Source organism: Rhododendron vialii, chromosome 4a (assembly GCF_030253575.1).
Source record: "Rhododendron vialii isolate Sample 1 chromosome 4a, ASM3025357v1".
NCBI lineage: Eukaryota > Viridiplantae > Streptophyta > Magnoliopsida > Ericales > Ericaceae > Rhododendron > Rhododendron vialii.
Window position 1 is genome coordinate 37,403,628 of NC_080560.1, and position 24,934 is coordinate 37,428,561.

Consider the following 24,934-nt stretch of genomic DNA (forward strand, 5'->3'; position numbering starts at 1 on the left):
GATGAAGAGGTCTTGGATTTTTACAAGAGTCTTGGGAATTGTCCGAGGCTTTTCTTTAGGACTTGGGAACACAATTGGGAGTAGGAGAAAGACTACTTAAGGATACGGAGGACTATTAATATTCATACTTTCGGAGCACAACTACATGGTGCTCTAGATCACTCAAACGCTAGACAATTAATATTTATGGGGATTATACAGTTAGTCGTGGATCGCATTGTATGGCATTGGAGTGCCCCGGGGCACCTACTTAATGGTGTTTTTCTATTATCAGTTTGTTTACTCCTTGTTTGTTGTTTCCGCTCACTCGGTGTGGTAGGCTGGTCATTGTTGTTGAGGGTTTTTAATATTACCTGGACCTTTCTTCTTTGGGCAATTATAATCACACGCCTATAGAACACATGCACTTCTCAAACATGGTTCCAAGTAATGTGAATTTCACAACCTATTTTTACAATTTGATTCGTTCATTTTCTAGTTCCGGACAAATTGAGTTTTTTTTTTTGTATCTGTAACTTGCAAGTGTGGACCTATAAAATGAACGACTCAAATTGTTTGGGAAATCTCATGCTATACTGGGTGACGTGTTTCAGAAGCGTGTTCGAAATGGTGTCTACATGGCATGACTTTTCTTTTTTCTTGGTGGTTGGTTAATGATCGAAGTTCACTTACCAAATATGAGATAATGAGTGTAGTTATTGTAGAATTGCTGTCTGTGTTCTTTGGCATGACTTTGTCGCTTGTTACATGCACCAAAGTAGCATTCTTTATGTTACTTTGGTCTTCCTCAAGCAAATAATATATGCCTCCATCTTTTAACCTTCATTACGTTTTCTCTTTTGCTGGGTTTGATTCCTAAAAACACAGTTCACTTTTTTCTTTTAGATAGCTTCAACAACCTTCAAAGTATATATTCATATAATCCCTCCATGGAGGAAGCATTCTTTATGTTACTTTGGTCTTCCTCAAGCAAATAATATATGCCTCATTATATTTTCTCTTTTGCTTTGTTTGATTCCTAAAAACATAGTTCTCTTTTTCCTTTTTGACAGCTTCAACAACCTTCAAAGTATATATTCATACAATCCCTCCATGGAGGAAGCATTCTTTATGTTACTTTGGTCTTACTCAAGCAAATAATATATCCCTCATCACATTTTCTCTTTTGCTTTGTGTGATTCCTAAAAATCCAGTTCACTTTTTCCTTTTTGATAGCTTCAACAACCTTCAAAGCAGATGTTCATACGATCCCTCCATGGAGGAAGCAAATAATATATTCCTCTGTCTTTTAACCTTCATTACATTTTCTCTTTTTTTTTGTTCGATTCTCAAAACAGTGGTCTTTTTCCTTTTTGATAGCTTCAATAATCTTCGAAGTATGTATATGTTCCTAGAAACCCTCCATGGATGAATCATTTTGAATTCTGAAGGAAAATTTGATTTACAATAATTGATGTCATTTTTTTTTTGGCTCTATAGTAATCCGTTATACTATGGAGGCCAATCAGAGCGATATGGAGGAGACCTTCAAAATTAATCTAGTGACGTTGGACCAAAAGTCTATTGGGGTGAAGTTTATTTTCAATTAGTTTGTCTGTTTTTCTACTGCTAAAATTTCAACCCACTCTGAAAGAGATGGAATGTCCAAATTGCTTTCGATCAGTACTTGCTACACTCGTCTCCATCACTACCGCTGTGACTACCCGTCACCTCGCGGCCAGCAACCATCACCTTGGATGCACAAATTAGTGCCAACATGAACAAGAGATGAAGTTTACTGCTTATTCTAAGAACCAAGAACCGCCCGTATGCTTAAGGCTCTAATCATGGTATATCTCAAATAACTCGATTTCAAAAACATCACAATAGCATTTTTCGATATTGTTATTCCGACTGTGCACTTTTTGGGGAGTGTTTAGCCTCAGCCCACTCTCTTCCAAAATCATAAAACTATATACTCTTGCTTGTTTTCGATTCTCGATCACCTTCTTCGTTTTTCCCTTCACAGCCATTGCTCAGTTACTGTAGGATCAATCTCTCTCTCACACACACGATATATGAATTGAAAACATTAAAGAATCAACACACAAAATTTACATGGTTGGGTGTTGGACTTTAATGAGATAATGGCTATGAATGAAAGGATAGGGTGCATTAGAGTGGAGAGGAGCTTGAGGGAATTCAAAGAATTCATTAATCAGCTAGAAGTCGAGGATTTACTAATGATGGGCAGGCAGTTTACATAGACTAATTTTCAGGACAATGCTGTTCATAGCAGGATTGATAGACTTCTAATCTCTGTGGAGGTGTTGGAGAAGTTGAATTTGGTGCTATGGGGACTACAAAGACCAATATCTGATCATGCTCCTATAGAGTCTTACGTCAGTTTTGGCATGATTCTCTCTGAATTGGGTGCAAGATGAAGAGAGCTCAAGGTGAAGTGTGGTGAACTGTCAACTCTGCTGTTGGTACAAAATGAAGATGGATAAAAATTCAGGCGAGGTTTTCACTCTTTCCAGCTCCCAATTCTGGGGAGGGCCAAGAGTCTTTGGAGATCTGCTGGTATTGATAGAAGATTGTTTCAGCTTTGGGTGTATCTACTACTCAAAGGCTTAATGATTCCTGAATGATGAGCTGATAGATTTCTGATTCATGCTGAAATTTTGTTTAGCGGGCGTTGAGGGATGAGCTGCTATTTGCTGTGTTGAATATTGATAAACTGGATTTTCTCTAATGCTTATTCCCACTTCAACTGATGATGTTGTGGCTGTTACTGGCTGATATTGATTCTGATATACCCTTGCTGACTGGTCCAACGGGACTGATTTGGGGACGTACGTTATGAAGATGATTTGAAGCTGGAAGTCTTAAATGTTTGAAGATTCCTCTGTTTTAGAGTTGTGCTGCTGGTATTGACTCTTCAAATGGATTGAAGTGCTGAATCTATCTTGGGCCTCTTATTCCCAGGATCATTCAATATCTTTTGAATGTAATTTTTTCTCCTTTCCTTTTCTTTCTTTTGTAGGCCTATTATGATACCTCATCCTCTGTGGTCCGTAATTGGTCTCCCCTCGATGTACCCGTTGTCGAGTTCTAATAAAATTTTGTTGCCTATCAAAAAAAAAATTTTTTTACGTGGTTCCCCAAAATTGTGTACGTCCACAAGAGTGAGAGAGCGGCTGCTGTTTTATTATCGATTAGTCTGAAACAGAGTTTACACCATAGAGTATTTATACCTACTCAATTCTAACCATAATCGTTCCGTTCGGGCAACTAGCATATTTCTAGAACTCTTTAGTATTTCTTCGTACTCAACATATGAGCCATAGTTCTAACAGTTAGTAATAAGGGTGGCCTTCCAAGTCTAATCTCCTAAGTTGCATTACACCATCTGTTTTTGAGTCAAATCTTCCCAAGAGCTTTCCCTTTTGTTTTGCTAATATTTCTATTCGTAGAAATTGGTACATTTGTCCCTATATTTTTGAATTTGGACTATCAGCACACTTTGTGCTACTGCTTAGTCTCCTCGTGTCAAGAAGGGTATACTCTTCATGCTTTCTATCCCTATTTTTCAATAAAAATAAAAAATAAAAAATGGAGCATCTCTCTTTTCTCTTAGGTTGTGAATTTTATGGCTATGACTCATCTTACTCTTCTTAAGATTGTGAAACACTTGTGTAACCCTTCCCATTTTGGAGGCTGCTTATACAGTGGAGTCCTTTATGTCCCTTTCGAGATGCCGACTCCTTAGGGTTACTATCAGCGCGCAGTTTCCAACACTAAAATTTCTAGTAGCTAATTGCCTTGACTTTTTAGCTTTTCTTGTTGAAACTTTGCATCTCTCTTAACCTGATAAAACTTTGATCTTTCACTAGACTTCCCACACATGGACAAGCTAGAACATTGCAAAAACATCACCTGGATAAGCTTCGCGACCAAACTTGAATTTCTTAACTATTGGGACCAAGTGTTTCTCACCTATTTGCTGTTCATCATCGAAATCATTTGCATTGTGCCTAATGGTGGTACCAGCTGTACCGGGTTTGGTCTTAGGGGGGCACAATTGTAAGCTTCTGGGTTTAGAAGGAAAACTATGAATTTCTCGACCACAAGGGAGTCAAACAGTTGCTTTGCTCTCATCTATTGCAGTCACCTGGGCTGTACATACACACTGGACAGCCGAGTTCCTGACAAACTAGCTTAGAGAATTGGTTATAATGGCATATGTATGTAAAACATTTGCTATATATGTAAGATGTATAGGTATAATGGTCTTCCGTCATGGTCTGCCTAAGTGGCCCATCTTTTTCCGTAGTACCAAATCCTGAGAAGCTCATCGGGTGCTTTTTACTTATTATGTAGAGGTTTCCAGCAAAAAGAGTTCAAATTACAGTCCGCGATATTATTACCGATGAATATAAGTCATCTACTTGAAACTACATCCGTTTGATCTTCTTCACAGGCAGGCACTAGAGGCATGTTTCTTAACTTATAGCTACCATGGAACGTCATAACTCCAGCTGAAAGCCTTGACACGAAAGGGCTGATGCTGCAAAAGTCGATAATAATTCGCCTCTTGGACGACTTCTCCACAAAGAAGGCAACAAAAGATCTAGGTTACTTTCTTGCAGTAACCACACTGGACCACAACAGGGAAGGAAAGGTGAGAGAGCACATGGGGGATGTGCGGTTTCCAGTGCTTTTCAGCTGCATCACTTTCAAGCCTCTCAGAGGAGAGATCTTAGCTAGAAGGAGTCGTTCACAAGATCTTGAAGCATGGAGTTTTCTTGAGGAGTGGTCCCATTGAGAACATATACCTCTCTAATCAGAAAATGTCTGATTATAAGTACGTGCCCTGGGAAAATCCCATCTTCATGAATGACAAGCTGTCCAAGATTGAGAAAGACGTGGTGGTGCGCTTCAGTGTGATTGGGACAAAGTATATAGAGGTCGAGAGGGAGTTTCAGGCGGTGGTTAGCTTGGAGGGTGACTTCCTTGGACCAGTTTCTTAGTTATGCTCCTGTTTCGACTAGCCTTGTAAAAGTCGTACTTTGGTATCAATGTTGTTCTTGTGCTTGTTATTGGCTAGCGATGAAGTCTCAGTAGTTTTACTTGAAGAAGGCTGATGTAGGTCTCTGAATCTTATTGTTCTTTGCTCTGTAATTGTACTGAACTGGGTGTAAATTGGCTGTTTCTGTTTCAGTCTTCTCGTAACCATATTCTTCTCACGTGGTCATTTTAGTAATCGTTTTGTGGAGGTTAAGAAAATGCTTTATTAGCTAGTCTCAATTCTCAAGTAGTTCACGAGGCATTCTTTATTTTTTTTGCCTTTGCTTGCGTTTTTATCAAAAAACAAAATTTCTTGCAGTGAATTTGATTGAATGAGGTGAGGTTCAAGCAGCTTTCTGTGTAATAAAATTTATTACTGCAGAGATGGAGATGAGGGAGGAATATGAAAGTGCAAAGGACCTAGCTATTTGTAGTCGTTTATTTTAGATAATCGTCACGTAAACAAAGTAAGTTTTTGTTAGATTTATCCTACATCGCTCATCTAAGTCACTCAAGCTTGGTTAATATATTCTAAAGGTTACTTTACCTATTGCCAATTGGTTTTAGGTTGGAACCCTCCAAGAAATCTGACATGATATTAGAGCTAGGTCTTGGATGGCATCATCTCGCGTGGTCAAGTCTCTGTCGCCCGAGTCAAATCTCCTAATTTTCTCAATTTGTACCTCCACGTGCATACATCGCTCATCTAATCCACCTAAGCTTGGTTAATATATTCTAGAGGTTATTCCACTTATTACCAATTAGCTTTAGGTTGGAACCCTTCAAGAAATCTAACAGTTTTCTTGAAGCTCATTAAGTATTCAAACAAAGTTTCTAATGTCTAAAAAATTCAAGTTATTCGAGATTACATTGATTAAAGCTTGTTAGAGATCCGCTTAATGAGGTTAAACTACTTTGTAAAGCTAGTTCAGATCATCAATGGGTCTTAATATGAAGCTGGAAAGTTTACAAAGACAAAACACCAGGTGGCTCTGATGGTACTACAGCTTCAACTAAAAACAGGGGAGGCTGAAAGGCATGATGCATTGCTCTCTATGCCCGCTTAATAATCAATCCTTAAAAGATTGGTAAATATTGCTCTTACATGTAGGTGGTTGAGATTGTGTCGTGGATCCCACTTTAAGCATTCAACACTAGCATTTCAACAAGTCAGGAGGGAGTATTTAGTTGATCCACAAACAACAGGACCACAAAATTTGAATAGCCAATGACTGCCGCAAAATTTGAGTAGCCAATGACTGCCGGTGCATCGGACTGAACCAACATTGTCAGAAATATAAGTTCCTTGTAAGCAGTAGAAAAAACAACTTTTTCCTTTTTCATCTTGGGGATCAGTTGTTTGAGCAAGTGCTTAACTCGCTTCAAGCTTGGCAGCATCCCCCATTCGGGACAGGGCATAAATCGGAGTGGAGAATTCGGTCCGGTTGTGATGGAATTTCAGTGTGATATTGATGGTAGTTAAGCTTACACATTCACGAATATGATACTCCTAAAGGTAACGTTGGGAATTTAACACCTCTTTAAATGTCAAGCCACGAGAAAATAAAGTAAAGCAAACGAAAAAGGCAAAAGCACAAGAACACCAAGATATACGTGGTTCCATAAAATACGAAGAAAATTGTACTCCACAGACGAAGAGCTAGCGAGAGAGGATTCACTATAGCAAGGGAGCAAGATTACAGCGGAGCCGGCTATACCCGTCACTCCATAAATTAAAGCAACTTTGAATCCCAAACAAAGAGAATTGAGTACTTACTGTTAGTAATTTATTTTAATCAACAGGTATCTGTAATCTTAACGTGGGGAGATTAATGAGTATTTAATATCATGGAGCTCGTAATATAATTGAGATAAGGACGGGAGTGCAATTATAATTCTGTAGTGGGGTGAATTATAATTAGTGAAATAAGAAATAAAATCCTGGTGGGATTAAGTTTTCTTATTTACACTGGGAGCCCAGACTTATTACTCCTTAGGTCCCTATCGTAGCCCTATATATACATGTTATGCTCTCTAGGTCAGGAGGATGTTTTTCTATTATTCAGTAAATAGAGGCAGGCTTAGAGAGAGCAAACAGATCACGAAAGAGTCCACACTTGGTTCGTGTTCTAGACGTGTAGGGAATACGATAGAAGATCGTAAGGTACGGTCGAGCAGTATTCGTGATTTATAGCAAGACGTGCTATAACAAGTTCAACCAGCGTTCGTGTCGCAGGGAGTTGAGGTAGAACCCTAATTCCGCTTTATAGGGTTTTACAATTTTTGTTGTCTAATCTGTACGCGTCATTACTGGGTCTTGGGGATTCAGTTTCCCAACAGTGGTATCAGAGCAGGCTGTAATCACGCGTATGGATTAAACAGGCCATGTTGTCCGTAGGTTATAGAGGGTAGAACGTAGAACTGCGCTAACCCTTGTTTTGCAGCGTTCTTACCCAGCTATTATGGTCACATGATTTTTATTGGTTTTATGTGATTGGATCCCACGATAATTTTTTCGTGGTTATTGTTATTTATTGGGTACCACGATTATTTTTCGTGGTTGTAATAATTAACGTAGCATGTGTTATTTATTGGGTGCCACGATTATTTTTCGTGGTTGTAATAATTAACGTAGCATGTGAACTCCAATGGAGGCATAAGATCGATATTTGTATGTTTCTTCGATTGTAATAGCATTCGACGGTTATTCGGAGATTGAAGATGGTAGATACAAAAGATTCAAGTTATTTGGCTCGCAACAGTTTTTTTCCAGATTCGTAGGGTCTGATTGCAGGGCTATTTCGACCCAGTAAACATTGGAACCAGAAAATCTGTTCTTCACGAAAGTTGTAGATAATTGAATTTCGAATCCAACCCAATTTGAATCACTTCAATTGGAGGTCAGATGAAGAAGATATGGCCAAAATACTGAAGGCTGTGCAGTTTACGCGGGAATATGTTAAATCCGAAATTTCTTGCCTAAGCACGGTTGGATTTTGGTTTTCTTGATTGATTCAAACCATCTAAATCTTCTACACAAGTATAGCCGAAGGATTTCAAGTTTGGAAGGACTCCTTATTGCTTAAGGATTTCAAGTTTGGAAGGATTCCTTGTTGCTCAAGGATTGCATCTTTGACCATAATAGTTGGGATGCATATTTTATTATGTTTCCTAAATTATGTTTATGCATGTTTCTATGATTGTTTGCATATGTGATAGTTTACCATATTGGGACAACATGGTAATATATGGCTTTTGACCTAGATCACGTTTTTTTGCAAACTTAAAAATTTTGATAACCCTCACAAATTTTTTTTTAAATAACTAAGTGGGAGAGGGAGTTTATTTTTATAAATCCCACGGTCTCCGTTACTAGTATGTAGATGATGTAATTAATTTTGTGAGATGGTTTTAGAACCTTCCCCCCCATCGGGCAAAATTAATTATGGCCTCATCGGTACAGACTTCCTTAAAGGATAGGTTTATGATGATTGTTGTGTGACTTACTACACCATCTGAGGTAATTCATAACGGAACAATGGATCATGGGGCTAGGTAATGGTATACACTTAGCTGTAAATAATAGTATCCTCACCATCTGAGTCACTATTATTATTTATAGGACCGAAGTTATATTGGCTATTTAATTTTGCTTGGCACGGTATAGTGTCTAGATAGTAAAATTAAAAAGTTGTGTCTATCTACACGAATGATAAAGAGTAGAGACTTCCCATCGAGGCATGCTCTTCACGGTGTGTAGGGTTGCCAATGTTTTTCTTTTAACATGTAGTAGAGGGAACCAATATTAAAATGAAATTCAAAATTTTTATTGCCCTTCATAATTGATTGTTATGTTATTTGATTCTCAGATTCAAAAATGGGCTCTTTCAATCCACTTGCCATTATTCTCAAAGAAAATAAACTTACTGGACCAAACTATGTTGACTGGAAAAGAAACTTGAATATTGTGTTAACTGCTGAGGGACACAAATATGTGCTATCTACGGCGTGCCCTCCTATACCTGAAGAAAATGCCACAGAACATGAAGCAAAGCCTTATAAAGATTGGGTTAAGGCTGATGAGATGGCGCGGTGTTATATTTTGGCTTCTATGTCGAATATATTGCAACATCAGCATCAAGCTATGGAAACTGCTTCTGATATGATGCTGAACCTCAAAGAAATGTTTGGGGATCAGAATCGGGCAGCAAGGCTAGTTGCTATGAAAGAATTGGTGAGCATCACCCATGTTGAAGGGACCCCGGTTAGGGATCATGTTCTAAAGATGATAGCTCTTCTTAATGAACTAGAGATCCTTGGAGCTGAAATTGATGGGGAAACCCAGATCGATTTCGTTCTCAACTCACTGCAGTCTGAGAGTTTTAAGCAGTTTCGCCTAACTTATTCTATGAACAAAATGCATTTATCTTTGGCGGAACTTCTTAAGGAACTCCAAGCAGCTGAGGGTCTTTTGGTTGCGAAGAAACCACCATCAATGCTAGTGGCAGAGAAGGCTTCTACTTCTAAGCCGAAAGGCAAGAAAAAACAGAATAAGTCTCAGAAAAATGTTGTGGAGGCAGTTCATGTGCCTAAAGGTGGAGTGAAAAAGCCTACGGGCAAATGTTTTCACTGCAAGCAGAAAGGACACTGGAAGAAGGAATGTCCGATTTTTCTCAATAAAGTGAACAAACAAGGTAAATCTTTTTCACTAGTTGTTGAATCATGTTTAGCGGTGTTATCTACCAGTACCTGGTGTGTAGATACGGGAGCCACTAATCATGTTTGCAATTCATTGCAGGGGTTCCAGGAAACCAGAAGACTCAGTGATGGAGAGATTTATCTACATATGGGAAATGCTACGAGAGTGGCAGCAGTTGCAGTTGGAAATATTTTTTTAAATTTTAGTAGTAATAGGAGTTTAATTTTGAGAGATTGTCTTTATGTTCCTACTATTAGAAGAAACTTGGTTTCAGTTTCTAAGTTAATAAAGGATGGATATTTGGTTTATTTTAGTGACTCTGTGGTTATTAAGTTAAATAAACGTTTTATCTGTTCTGGTTCATTGGTGGATGATCTCTACATTATAAATCCTATATTTCCTACAGTGCAACTGCATGAATTGAATAACACTAATAATTTACCATGCAAGAGAAAAGAGCCTTCGAAATTGAACCAAACGTATCTTTGGCACTTACGTCTTGGTCATATTAATCTGAATAGGATTTCTAGACTGGTTAGAGATGGACCTTTAGGTTCATTAGAAGTTAAGGAACTTCCAGTCTGTGAATCATGTTTGGAAGGTAAGATGACCAAAAGGCCTTTTTCAGCAAAAGGATATAGAGCCAAAGAGCCGTTAGAATTGGTTCACTCTGATTTGTGTGGGCCTATGAATATCCAAGCTAGAGGTGGTTTTGAGTACTTTGTCACTTTTATTGACGATTACTCAAGGTATGGATACATTTATTTGATGCGCCGTAAGTCCGAATGCTTTGAGAAATTCAGGGAGTATAGGGCGGAAACGGAAAAGCGTTTGGGTAAATGTCTCAAGACACTACGATCTGATCGTGGTGGTGAATACCTCTTGGGAGAGTTTAGGGACTACTTGTCAGCTGAAGGGATTACATCCCAATTGTCAGCTCCAGGTATGCCACAACAAAATGGTGTAGCAGAGAGAAGGAATAGGACTCTTATGGATATGGTAAGATCAATGATGAGTTATTCAGATTTACCAATTTCGTTTTGGGGACATGCACTAGAAACAGCAGCGTATATTCTTAACTTGGTACCATCTAAGTCAGTACCATCTACACCCACAGAACTATGGACTGGGCGCAAACCTAGTCTCCAGCATGTTCGGGTTTGGGGTAGTCCAGCACATGTGCTGAATGGGAACGCAGATAAATTGGAATCGAGAACAGAAGTTTGCTTGTTTGTGGGGTACCCTAGAGGAACGAGAGGTGGACTGTTTTATAGTCCTGCGGAAAAGAAGGTCATTGTTAGTACTAATGTCCGGTTCTTAGAAGAGGACTATGTGATAGACCACAAACCCAGAAGTAAAATTGTTCTAGAAGAATTGAGAGGAGAGAGACCAGCACAAACTTCTTTACCACCAATAGTGCAGGAGGAAATGCCACAAGAGATATTTGTAGAGGCACCTATTGACACATCGGTACCTCGTCGTAGTGGGAGGGTTACTGTTCCACCCAGTCGGTATACGTTGTTGGGAGAGTTTTTTGAAATGATCCCTGATGATCAACATGCTGAACCCTGTAACTACAATGAGGCACTTCAAGATAAAGATGTGGAACTTTGGCAAAAGGCTATGAAATCAGAGATGGAGTCTAGGTACTCTAATCGGGTCTGGGATCTTGTAGAACCACCTGAAGGGATTAAACCCATTGGGTGCAAGTGGATCTATAAGAAGAAGAGAGGGGCGGATGGGAAGGTGCATACCTTCAAAGCTAGGCTTGTTGCGAAAGGGTTTACTCAGAAAGAAGGGATCGATTATGAGGAAACTTTTTCGCCAGTAGCCATGCTTAAGTCCATTCGGATTCTCTTATCCATTGCGGCTCATCTCGATTACGAGATTTGGCAAATGGATGTAAAGACCGCGTTCCTTAATGGAAATCTGGATGAGTGTATCTATATGGTGCAACCAGATGGATTCATAGCAAAAGGCCAGGAGCACATGTTGTGCAAGCTTAAGAAGTCTATTTATGGGCTTAAGCAGGCATCTAGATCTTGGAACATTCGTTTTGATCAAGCAATCAAGTCTTTTGATTTTGATCAATGTCCGGATGAGTCATGTGTGTACAAGAAGCGCAACGGAAAAGTTGTAGTGTTTCTAGTACTATATGTCGATGATATCCTGCTCATCGGAAACGATGTGGGAATGTTATCTTCAGTGAAAGTGTGGTTATCCGGCCAATTCGAAATGAAGGACTTGGGATAAGCTGGTCACATCCTAGGGATTAAGCTTATACGAGATCGCAAGAATAGAATGTTGGGCTTATCCCAAGCTACTTATATCGATGTCATTCTAGCCCGTTTTAGCATGCAAGATTCCAAGAAAGGGTTCCTCCCTTTTAGACATGGAATCAATCTATCCAAGGATCAGTGTCCTAAAACACCTGAAGAGATGGAGAAAATGAAGGCAGTTCCTTATCCTTCGGCAGTAGGAAGCCTTATGTATGCTATGTTGTGTACTAGACCTGATATTTGCTTTGCCGTTGGCATGGTTAGCAGATTTCAGTCTAATCCAGGGCAAGAACATTGGACTGCAGTGAAACATATACTCAAGTATCTGAAAAGAACTAGAGATCATATGTTGGTGTTCCAGTCAGATAGTCTGGTACCTCATGGGTACACAGACTCAGACTTCATGTCAGATAAGGATTCCAGAAAGTCTACCTCAGGATATGTGTTTACCTTGGGAGGTGGAGCTATAAGTTGGAGGAGTATCAAACAATCTTGCATTGCTGATTCTACCATGGAGGCAGAGTATGTGGCAGCTTCTGAAGCAGCCAAGGAGGCTGTTTGGCTTAGAAACTTTTTGTTGGATCTGGAAGTGGTCCCTTCAGTGCAATCAGCCATTACACTCTATTGTGACAATAGCGGTGCAGTTGCTAATTCGAAGGAGCCAAGGACTCACAAGAAGGGCAAACACATTGAGCGTAAGTATCATCTGATTCGAGAGATCGTACAGAGAGGTGATGTTGCTGTGACCAAGATTGCATCAGCGAATAACCTGGCAGATCCTTTTACGAAGAGCTTACCAGCTAAGACTTTTAATAGTCACGTAGAAGGAATGGGAGTGAGATGCATGGCAGTATGGTTTTGAGTCTTAGTGGGAGTTTGTTAGGAGATTATGTAAAAGTTATGTTTTTATATGATGGATTAATATTTAATTATTAATCAATTTTATCCATTTTTGATGAGAATCTTTTATGGGCAATATTTGCATGATAATTTTGTATGTTGTGCATGTGTGCCTTTTATTCTACATAGTAGATAATCCAGTGTGTAGAGTACGGCTTACACACAGAAGATTGGATCATCGGTTCTTGTGGAATATAAGTTATGGTTCACAGTCTTAGATGGAATTTGACACACCATCGGTAGGACTGTAGCACAATATTTTAGTAGGTTTTTCTTGACTACAGGGAATGGTGTTAATTCCAACTCATTGTGCTAGTATACTTTGTGTGTATTGAACGGGACCGTATTGAGGTAATTGTCTTTATACTAACTTTATAAGACAATTGGAATCTCATGGTTATTATGAATGCTTATGCTCTTAATTCAAAGATAATTATTAGAAGTATATATTTAATGTTGTTGACTTTGATTCATTAAAGAGTGAGATCTTTGTACGGTCAATAGTCTCGGTGAATTGGGTAGCAACATTATGTATATGACAACTATTAATTATTAATGGAATCCACGTCCCGATAGGGATTGATGATACCCCTTGAGTAAGCTTATAAGTTTCGATTATGTTAAACCCTGCAGGTGGATATTTGTATCCGACATATCGAATAAGTTAAGCGGATAGTCTCAAGTTAAGATGTTGATTAAGTGGGAGATTGTTAGTAATTTATTTTAATCAACGGGTATCTGTAATCTTAACGTGGGGAGATTAATGAGTATTTAATATCATGGAGCTCGTAATATAATTGAGATAAGGACGGGAGTGCAATTATAATTCTGTAGTGGGGTGAATTATAATTAGTGAAATAAGAAATAAAATCCTGGTGGGATTAAGTTTTCTTATTTACACTGGGAGCCCAGACTTATTACTCCTTAGGTCCCTATCGTAGCCCTATATATACACGTTATGCTCTCTAGGTCAGGAGGATGTTTTTCTATTATTCAGTAAATAGAGGCAGGCTTAGAGAGAGCAAACAGATCACGAAAGAGTCCACACTTGGTTCGTGTTCTAGACGTGTAGGGAATACGATAGAAGATCGTAAGGTACGGTCGAGCAGTATTCGTGGTTTATAGCAAGACGTGCTATAACAAGTTCAACCAGCGTTCGTGTCGCAGGGAGTTGAGGTAGAACCCTAATTCCGCTTTATAGGGTTTTACAATTTTTGTTGTCTAATCTGTACGCGTCATTACTGGGTCTTGGGGATTCAGTTTCCCAACACTTACAACTCACTAGGGGCTAAAAAAACCCTAACAGTCTCGCATAAAATCTCAAAAGACTTATCTTTAGAATACCATAAGATTTCTATATATAATAAACATTATCAAAGCCTTGCTATAAAAGTCTAAACACAATAGAAAACATCTAAAAAGAAAAAATCAAGACACATTCCTAAAAGGTAAATCGGGGCGTTACACTCTAAAAAGATAAATAAGGAGTAAATTACAACTCAATAATGAGATACGAAAATATGTCTCATGCCATTACAAGGAGCTCGGCTTTTTGGAGCTTAATCAACTTTAGGAGTTCCAAAATATAAGCAATAAAGGGGATGCAAGCAATAAAACAAGTGGACAGAGCAAGAGCTATAGAGTGTGCTAACACGGCAAAAGTAGGGGCGATGAACGCAAGCATCATGGCAAACATGGCAACTAAAACAAGAATCATCGCCATATTATAGCGATGAATGGCATGACTATAAGAATTATCGCCTCCTCTGTAAGAAAACCATAAACCAGTGATGCATAGAAATATAGATATAACGGAGCATATCATGGCTATGTTGTTGGTTATGACAAATGCTTTGAAAGCTGCTACTCTTGCTAGGACTGCCATACCTTGGTATCGACCTTCATTTCCATCATAGGCACCGGGAATTGCAAAAGCAGCTGCGAAGGTGATGGTGGCTATAAGTGCAGCCACTACCATCAAGGTTTGGAACAATTCTCTGAAAGTTTTTTTATGAGCCTCTTTCCTCTGTTTTTTAGCTTCTTTTTTTTTCTCTTTTTCATGTCTACGAGCTTTCTCCAATTTTGACAAGTTGTCATGAGCGTTGCCACCACAAATGATACCTCCACAAAGTTTTGGTTTGGGTGATAACTCTACCTTGCCACATTCATCTTCTGGTTTGTATGGTTCAGCATCTTCTCATGGTCTTCATGATGACACATTGGCAAAATCTGTTTCTCAGCCCTGGTACTTTGATAGTGGGGCTACAAATCATATTACCAACGACATGCAAAACCTCAACTTGGAATACTCTCAGCCAGCTTCACTGAATGAAGGGATCTTGGTTGGTAATGGTAACACTTTACAGGTCTCACACACTGGTAAAGGCTTACTTCCCACACCTCATGCTAATTTTTAGCTTTCTCATATTCTACACACACCACAAATTACTCATAATCTACTGTCTGTTCATCAATTTGCTAAGGATAATCATTGTCTTCTTATTTTTGACTCTAATGGACTTGTTATTCAGGACAAGTTCACTCATCAGGTCCTGTACAGAGGACCATGCCACAAGGGGTTATATCCCATTCTGAACTCTTCTAGCTGTGTCTCCTATGCTTCAGAGGCAGTTTCCAGGTCCACAGCCTCTTCTTCTACTGCTTTAGTTCACTGTTCTTCTTCTGCAGATCTTTGGCACAAAAGACTTGGTCATCCTAGTAGTCCTTTGTTTGTTTCCTTAATAAAACAGTTTAGCTTACCTGTTGAGAAGACTCCTTTGGGAGATTGTTCTTGTTGTCGTATGGCTAAAAGTCACAAACTAGCTTTTCCTATTTCTCAGACTCATTCGTCTGCTCCTTTCCAACTTGTACATGTGGATGTATGGGGCCCTTCCCCAGTTGCTTCTAATAAAGGTTTCCGATACTATCTTCTTGTTATAGATGATTTTTCTAGATATTCATGGCTTTTTCCTATGCATTACAAATCAGAAGTCAAGTACAAACTTTCTACTTTCAAGGCTTTTGTTCATACTCAATTTGGTACCACTGTTCAAATTGTTAGGAGCATAGTTTTAAATATCGGCCGATACGGTTCGTATCGGCCGGTTCGTACCGGTATTTGGGACTCCCGGTTCGGATATAGGCTGGTATAATGGTGAGATTGAAATTCACAGGCGAACCGGCCGATTCCCGATACGTATCGGTATGTAACCGATTTTTGGACCAGTTCGGCCGGTACGTATCGGTTCGACAAAAAAAAAAAACAGAAAAACCAAAAAACACATAGTAGTTATGTCAGAGAACCATCAACACATGGGTATTCACAACATCAATCCGATAGTAGCGGCACCACCAATAATTTTGAGCACTGTAATTTCACCAACAACTCCTACGGATACCTATTTGGAGCTATTGGGCAAAATAGTCATGGTGATGATCAATTTAATGAGGAATATGTAGATCCTCCGGTACCTCCACGTCATTCATTCTGGCATTGAAGTTGTATTAGCAAAATTATGTATGACTTAAAAGCTATGAGCTTGAAATTAGTTGTGGCTAGCGATTATGTAATGTAAAACCTCTATGGTGTGTTTATTTTAATGTCTTCATCTTATTTTTGCTATTTATGTCAATTATATCGAAATTCATAATGTTGCATTTTTCTCATATTTGTAAAATCTTATTGACTTGCGGGTTTTGATAAATTATCGGATATTTCACATGAAGAGAATGGGCTATTACATGTCTTAAATTAATTAAAATGTGATAATTTAAACCAATGTTTGGGGCAAAAGTATATTTTTCAAGTTTTATATATGTTGCTGATGATTTTTAAAAATTCACGACCGCGACACCCGATTCCCACGACGTATCACCGATAAGTTCCGATACCGATACACCGCGACCGATACTGCGACGGCGACCGATACCGCGATTTAAAACTATGGTTAGGAGTGATAATGGGGGAGAATTTCTTAATAACTTTCTTCTCCATTTGTTTCAGTCATCTGGTATGATTCATCAAACCACTTGTCCTCATACACCAGAGCAAAATGGTATTGTTGAGAGGAAACATAGACATTTAATAGAAACAACCATTGCATTGTTGTTACAAGCTGGTTTACCAGTCAAGTTCTGGTTGGAAGCCTTACATACTGCTGTTTATTTGGCCAATCGTCTTCCTCATTCTGCATTAAATTTTCAGGTTCCCTATGTTCTATTGTTCAAAACTACTCCTAACTATTTCAATCTTAAGCCTTTTGGTTGCTGCAGTTATCCGTGGCTCAAACCATATGTAGCTCATAAGCTACTCCCAAAATCTACACCTTGTGTTTTCTTAGGCTACTGTGATCATACTAAAGGTTTCAGATGTTATGATCCTATCACTACCAAGGTTTATACTTCTAGACATGTTCAGTTTAATGAACATCTGTTTCCTTATTCTACACTCACTTCTTCTTCTTCTGTGTCTGTTTCTGCCACTTCTTCTTTTAACATTCCTGTGACTTCTTTTGATGATATTGTGGTCTCTGTTCCTCCTACCACTCCTATTCCTGTTACCTCTATTTTTCCCACTGGTTCTTCCTTCATTTCTGCTTCTTCTTCTTCTTTTCCCGTGTCTGTTTCAGTTCCTCAGTCTGTCAGGTCTGCACCTTGTACTTCTGAACCCATGGCTATCCCTATAATCCCTACTAATGCTCAGTCTCCACCTTGTCATTCTCCTCTTTCTTCTTCTATTTCTTGTTCTGCTTCTTCTAATTCATCAAGTGATACCTCTAGTTCTACTTCCATTCCATTTTCAGTTCCTGTTTCAGATTCTTCTACCACTTCTGTTAATCATCATAACATGGTCACATGATCAAAGCATGGGATTGTTAAGCCTAGAACAATTGTGAGCTTGAATGTTGTCCAGAGTACATCTACACCACCTAACACTGAACCAACTCATTTTGCTGAGGCTGTTAAACATTCTGAGTGGCAAGCTGCCATGGCAGAAGAGTACCAAGCCCTTGTTCAACAAGGCACTTGGTCTCTTGTTCAACCACCATTAGGAGCCAATGTTATTGGTTGTCAATGGATCTATAAGATCAAAAGAAACTCGGATGGCAGTGTAGCTAGGTATAAGGCCCGGTTGGTGGCAAATGGTAATCAGCAAACTGAGGGTCTTGACTTCACTGAAACGTTTAGCCCCGTAATAAAGCAACCTACTGTTAGAATTGTTTTGAGTCTTGCTGTCCATCATGGCTGGAATATAAGACAATTAGATGTTTCTAATGCTTTTCTGCATGGTATTGTTGAAGAAGAGGTTTATATGAAACAACCACTGGGTTATAGAAGTGTCTCTCATCCTCACTTGGTTTGCAAGCTCAATAAAGCTCTGTATGGATTAAAACAAGCTCCTAGAGCTTGGTTTTCATTGTTCTCGGGATTTCTGGTTCAACAAGGATTTACTAACAGTAAAGCAGATCCTTCTTTGTTTTCTCTCAAGAATGATCAGGGCATCACATTACTCCTAGTCTATGTTGATGACATTATAATCACTGGGAGCAATACAGATTTTATCTCTGCTTTTATTACCCACTCTTAGCAGTAGATTTGTGATGAAAGATTTGGGAGAGCTTAGCTATTTTTTGGGTATCGAGGTTGTGAAGCATGGTAGAAGTCTGATTCTTTCCCAAAGCAAGTATGCCAAAGATCTTCTTGTTAAGGCTGGTATGTATGAATGCAAGCCCAGTCCTTCTCCTTCTTCTACAAAACCTGCCATTCTTGATCCTGATTCTAGTTTTGAAGATTCTCATTGGTACAGAACTATTGTGGGATCCCTACAATATCTTACTCTCACTAAACCAGAGATTTCATTTGCTGTAAACCTGGCATGTCAACACATGCATGCTCCAAAACAGAGTCATTACATTGCTGTAAAAAGAATATTGAGGTACATCAAAGGGTGCATACATCAAGGTCTATATTTTGTACCTGGTCCTTTGCACATCACAGGATTTAGTGATGCAGATTGGGCTGGGGATCATGTCGATAGGCGTTCTACCACTGGCTTCTGTTTGTTCTTGGGCCCCAATCTGATCTCTTGGTGTGCTAAGAAACAACATACCGTGGCTCGATCTTCCACCGAAGCTGAATACAGGGCTTTGGCACAGACTGCAGCTGATGTTTCTTGGATTCAGCAACTCCTCCTTGATGTTCATATTGATGTTTCATTACCTCATGTTATCTGGTGTGACAATCAGTCTGCCATTGCTTTGGCATCTAATCCCATCTACCATGCTAGAACCAAGCATGTCGAAGTAGATTATCATTACATCAGAGAAAAGGTTCTCAGTAAATAGATATTAGTTCAGCATATTGGTACATTGGCTCAAGTGGCTGATATTTTTACAAAGTCTCTACCTGTGGATCGTTTTCTTTTCTTAAAACACAAACTCATGGTCATGGCTACTCCCATGCGTTTGCCGGGGGATGTAAAGAAGTCACATTAGATTAGTTTGGTGATTAGTTTAGTTAGTTGCCAGCTGTCGAGTTGTAACAGAATTCTGGTAGAGGGGGTGCTGCTTTTATAAGCTGAGTTCTGGGTTTTGTAATAGAACAACGAGATAATACATAGCTCCTCTTTCTCTCTCTCTCTACTGTATTTCTTCTCTCTAGTTCTTGATTTCATTTGTATATTTCTTTGACTTTTCCATACTATCCCTCTCCCGAGTAATGCTCACTACTTGGGCGCCATATTTAAGTCTTTTCGTACTTTATTTTACCATTTGGCACTATTCGCTGCCTAGGACTAAGTTCATTCGTACTTAGCTGTGAGCAATACTCGTTGCTCGGGTTCGCTGCCCCTTCCTAAGTGTATTCGTACTTACTCGTTGCTCGGGTTCGCTGCCCCTTCCTAAGTGTATTCGTACTTAGCTTTGAGCAATACTTGTTGCTCGGGCACCGTTCGCTGTCCCTGCCCAAGTGTATTTGTACTTAGCTTTGAGCAATATTCGCTGCTCAGGCATTACTTGTTGCCCAGGCCCAAGTTAACTCGCACTTAGCCATTTCAGACATTGAGCATTCTTCGTTGCTCGGGCATCATTCGTTACCCAATCCTAAGTTTATTAATTCGTATTTAGCATCGAGCAATATTCGTTGCTCAGGCATCACTTGTCGCCTAATCGTAAGTTTTTTCGTACGCATCCCTTGTCGCCTAATCCTACGTTTTTTCGTACTTAGCTGTTTCATGCTTTTGAGCACTTGTCGTTTGCTCAGGCCTAAGCTTCTCTGTGCTTAGCCTAAGTGCTTTTTCGAATTTTTCGAGTGTTTTGGTAAACCCTCCATACTCACTGCTCCCCAGTATGGAGTTTAAATGATCGATTTAATTGCATACTCAAATGCGTTTCACGGCCCCCCAATCTGGGGCTGAATTCCCCACTTAGGATCATGTTTAAGCACTTTTAACGGCTCCCTAGTGCGGAGCTAAATATCCGAGTTAGGTCCACACTCAAGCGCTTTTATACTCGGTTAAAAGAACGAATCAACAATACAATAAACATGAAATACTGCAAGTTGGAGTTGCTTTAAGCAACTATATTTACTAAAAGTAGAAAGAAGCTCTCTCGATTAACCTTTTCCCCTACTTGATTTATCCTCAACAATGATTATTATTTTTCCTTCTTTCTCACAAATTTTCTCTTATTTTCAAACTTTTCTCCTACTAAAATTTTGATCTATAACAAAATTTTCTTTGTTCATGTCCATAGCACGAGTACTGTGCTTCTATGTATTGATTGGATGATGAAGAAGAGGCATAACAAAATGGAACGCTTGCTTCTAACAGTGATGTCATCATGCAATGAGAACATATGTACTTACCATAATGTATGTTGCAGTGAAGGTCGACATCCTTTCCTCCATAAGATTGGACCACACTAAATCCACGGGAGTCATGTTTTTGCCATTGAAAGCATGATGATCTGCTCTACGATGCCACCATAGCTGTTTCAGCTCCCATAGCTCATCAGCATTGCAATCGGAAGCAATAAGTACGTGGAGAGGTGTGTTACCTTCACTGTCCTTTTGGTTTATAAGTTGCCCAACCCAGGACTGACATAATATAAAATAAATCACTGAGTTCCTGTTCATGTCTACAGCAATATGAAGGACATTCTGCCCTTTACTATTGACCATCTCCCAACAATCTGGATTGTATGATAAAAGCTCTTTCATTACATCTACGTGCCCATGAGCTGCGGAAATGTGAAGAGCTGTTTCCAGACCGTCCTTGTTTGTAGTGGTAATGAATGCCACTGATATATCCATTTCTAGTAGTTCCTTAACTGATCCCTTTCCACTCTCATTGCATGCAGCATAGTGAAGTGGTGTCCACCCATACTCATCTGCTTGATTGATTGGATCTTTCTTCCATTCCAACAATGCTTTTGTAAGTCGACCTGAAATTAAGAAGATTCGAGAAAGGTTAACCATTAATAGTAATTAACGAAATAATTGTTCAGCGGGGTTCCGAAATACCTAACCGCAACCAAGCATATATATCGTTGAAGGATCTGATGGTCATGATAGAAGAGAAGGAAGAAAAAGTGGATATACGAAACTAATATGGAGTAATATGAAAAGTACTCTCCATTTTCAGAAAATTTGGTCTATGCTAGCAATTAGCATTTCCTTTTTTCCCTTTCTAATCTGGTATACGCGTGGAACCTTATTTTCACAGAGGTAGTTTTTAATCTTTTGATATGTTCGGAGCCTTCTCGATCTTACTAACAATTTCGAAGTTATGAAATTAGTTTGGTTGCAACAAACCTGTGAAGTGATCTTTAAGTGCTGCCGCGTGCAATGCTGTTCTTCCACCAGGGCCGCCATAAGTTGGTGATGTGCAAATTTCCAAGAGCGTAACCACTATGTCCTCGCTACCTCGCTCAGCAGCCAGGTAAAGTGGAGTTTCCTTAGCATTGTTGGTGGGATGTTGAAACTCAGGTTCTTCTCTGGTTAACAATCTGACCATTTCCAAGTGCTTGTCCTTTTCCATGTGGCAATTCCGCACCGCCATGTGCAAGGCCGTGTCTCCGTCAACATTGGTCGCCCTTAACATCTTCTTAGCTTCCCCACCCAAGCAGCTTTCAAGTTCTTGCTCCATCTTTTTCGCACTCTCAATGAGCACTTCGACTATTTCAGGGTTCCCTTCCCTCGCCGCCATATGAAGTGGCGTTTCCCCTCTGTTGTTCACTCGGCGTAACAACAACGAGGGGCACACTTCTAGGATCGCGGCCACACATTGCGATCGGCCGAATTGGGCTGCCACGTGGAGAGCAGTGTTTCTATTGGCAGTGGCTTGGCTTTCTAGTTGATCAAAGTGTTGCCGGAGGACATCAACTTTGCCTTCACTAGCAGCATTGTACAGGTTACGATCCATGTTATTAACTATAAAACGAAACACTTCTTCTTCTTTTTTATCGCTGGGTGACTACAATGAAACACTTTGGTTAATTTACCTATATTTATAGTGTCAATTGCCACCCTGGCCCCAAAGTTAAACCAACTATTTCCTTCCTCATCACTCCATCTTTATTTTATTCTGTAGTCACTGAATTTCTCTCTTTTTCGCTTTGTTTATGTTCTTTGTGTGCCTTTTTGAAATTCTTTGCTTGAAAAACTTTCAAAAGTATAAAGTTGTTTAATTAGCTTACCCTTAGGTAGTCTTTTGACATGCAGAGTTTTTAAATGTATTAGTAAATCAATTATTCAACTTAGTATTAGATTGGGTATTTAGCACATGCTTGAATTCCTAATTCATTCAGCCTTCAGAGCTAACCTTGCGTGCGTTTTTCTTATTTTCCTATTCAATTCACTACAACTAAATTGTCCTATCGCGACGAATCGATTTTGTTTCCATAGACAAGTGAATACGTTGCAAATTGTTATGCAATATGCATGGTAAATGGTATTCTAAAGTTCAGCCTTACAATTTACGAAACAAAATGTAACTTATTAGCATATTTATCAATATCTTATCACACTGATTTTTTGTTGACTTAAGGAATTGTCCAAGGCTTTTCTTTAGAAATTAGGAACACAATTGGATGCAGGAGAATACTCAAGGAAAAGGAGGACTATTAATATTCAGTACTTCCGGAGCACGATCATGTGGTGCTCTAGATCACTCAAATGCCACACATTTGCCATTTATGAAATTCATACACTTAGTCTGGGTCTCATAGGGATGTATGGCATTGGAGTGCCTCAAAGCACCTTGTGGCTGTGCTCCGGGAGCATTGAATTCTAGACCTACTTAATGGTGAATTGTCTGGTTCTCCCTTCCCTTTTACTCGATGTACCCTTTCGATTTAACAAAAAATTTCCTTTGCCAATAAAAAAAAAAATGGTGTGGCACGCTGGTCATTGTTGTTGAGGCTTTCCTGGAGCTTTCATCTTTGGGCAATTATAATCACATGCCTCTAAAACACACTTCTAAAACATAGTTCCTAGAAATGTGAGTTTCACAACTTATTTTTACAATTTAATTCGTTCATTTTCTAGTTTCAATCAAATTGAAATTTTTGTATCTGTAACTTGCATTTGTGGACCTATAAAATGCATGACTCAAATCGTTAGGGAAACCCCACGCTATATTGCATGACATGTAGGGCTGTCCATCGGGCGGGTTTTTTTAGGGTTCGGGTCGAGCCAGCCCGGACCCGGCCCGGCATTTTTCGGGTTGGAGAAATATCCACCCGCAACCAACCGAACTTCTAGTCGGGTTCGGACGGGTTTGTGGTCGAGCGGGCTTGGTCGGGTCTTCGGGTTGGGCCATTTTAGTGGGCCTATTATTTTTTGGGCCGTATTCATTTTTCTGGGCTATTTTTTCCCATTTATTTTGGGTTGTTAACCTCCTAAATTTGCAAGTTTCATAGCAGGCCACAAGGCCCAATGCCCTTATTAACCTTTAGGCTTCCACCAAGCCATATAAATTTACACATTCATCAGCAAAAAAAATTTACCAAGCCGATCATCATTCATCAGCAACAAAAATTTACACATTTCCAGACTTCCAATCCAGCCTTCCACCAAGCCATATCAAAAAAAAAATCATTAAGAAACCAAACATAACCACATATCCAGCAACTAGCAAGTGATATCTAGATTTCCAGTCTTCCCACTTTCTAGTCTCTCTAGCCTTTCTAGTCTCTCCTCCCCTGTTTTCTCAGCAACCATACAACCAGTCACAACATTTTCAGTCCACTACTATCTATTAGGCAAGCAATTACAAGTCCAAAATGATTAAAACTACAAGTCCATAATAATTTAAAACAACCAAACACACAAGTCCATAATAAAATAAACTAGTCCTATAGTTCAATGTCCAAAGTGCTCCCCAATCCCATGTAAATTGACCAAACCTGTTACATAGAAAGAAAAATCATACAACTAAATTGAAAACTTCGAAGATTATAAAATAACATAATGCATGTTAAATGTTTTACCAAGGTCCAATGTCCAAAGGCCCATCACTCAATCCCTAAGAACTTGCGTTGCATCATCAGTTGGTTCAGTTTGTAAGAGTTCTGGAAAAAAAAAAACACACTTAATTCAATACAATACTAAGAAAAAACTAAATAGTAAGTAGACTAGATCAATTGAATTAAATTACTTCGTTCAAGTTCTTCAACTTTATCCATGGACTGTCGAAGAGAGATTGGAACCGTACTTAAAAGCCAATTTTGAGTGCATACAAGAGTCTCGACCATTGACGGTGAGAGTGAATTTCGAAATAGATCAAGTACGCGACCAGCTGTACTAAAGGCTGATTTGGAAGCAATGGTAGACACGGGCATAGCTAATACATCACGCGCCATTTTTGACAAGATTGAATACTTGTTGGAATTGTTCTTCCACCATATCAAGATATCAAAATCTGGACTGTCCCTACATTCACACAAATCCCCCAAGTACTTGTCTACTTCTGAGGAACAAACACTAGAATACTCCTCCTCTAAGTAAG

General features: G+C 39.2%; 3 protein-coding genes and 1 pseudogene across 3 annotated transcripts; 3 read left to right on the top strand and 1 right to left on the bottom strand.

Annotated features, from left to right (window-relative positions):
* Positions 1-4,477: 4,477 nt before the first annotated feature.
* LOC131324184 (DNA-directed RNA polymerase V subunit 7-like) lies at positions 4,478-5,214 on the top strand (annotated as a pseudogene).
* A 1,604-nt stretch (positions 5,215-6,818) lies between these two features.
* LOC131324183 (uncharacterized) lies at positions 6,819-9,601 on the top strand (the record flags this gene model as incomplete). The annotated part of the gene is made up of 2 exons (XM_058356039.1): positions 6,819-7,294; positions 8,919-9,601. A coding segment is annotated over exon 2 (675 nt), but the record flags the coding sequence as incomplete, so codon positions are not given.
* An 8,926-nt stretch (positions 9,602-18,527) lies between these two features.
* LOC131323982 (uncharacterized mitochondrial protein AtMg00810-like) lies at positions 18,528-19,271 on the top strand. Its single transcript, XM_058355815.1, has one exon. It carries the CDS (start codon positions 18,528-18,530, stop codon positions 19,269-19,271), a length of 744 nt encoding a protein of 247 aa, XP_058211798.1.
* A 231-nt stretch (positions 19,272-19,502) lies between these two features.
* On the bottom strand, positions 19,503-22,391 carry LOC131324182 (uncharacterized). Its single transcript, XM_058356038.1, has 2 exons — positions 21,739-22,391; positions 19,503-21,368 (listed from the first exon to the last, which is right to left on the bottom strand). Exons 1-2 carry the CDS (start codon positions 22,346-22,348, stop codon positions 20,764-20,766), a joined length of 1,215 nt encoding a protein of 404 aa, XP_058212021.1. The 5' UTR covers positions 22,349-22,391; the 3' UTR covers positions 19,503-20,763.
* Positions 22,392-24,934: the final 2,543 nt, after the last annotated feature.

Bases quoted from the DNA above. Each gene is read 5' to 3' on its own strand.
- LOC131323982 (XM_058355815.1), top strand. From the start codon at position 18,528: ATGAAAGATTTGGGAGAGCTTAGCTATTTTTTGGGTATCGAGGTTGTG.
- LOC131324182 (XM_058356038.1), bottom strand. From the start codon at position 22,348: ATGGATCGTAACCTGTACAATGCTGCTAGTGAAGGCAAAGTTGATGTC. The intron at 21,369-21,738 runs GTTTGTTGCAAC...TCTTAATTTCAG, and splicing joins ACTTAAAGATCACTTCACAG to GTCGACTTACAAAAGCATTG.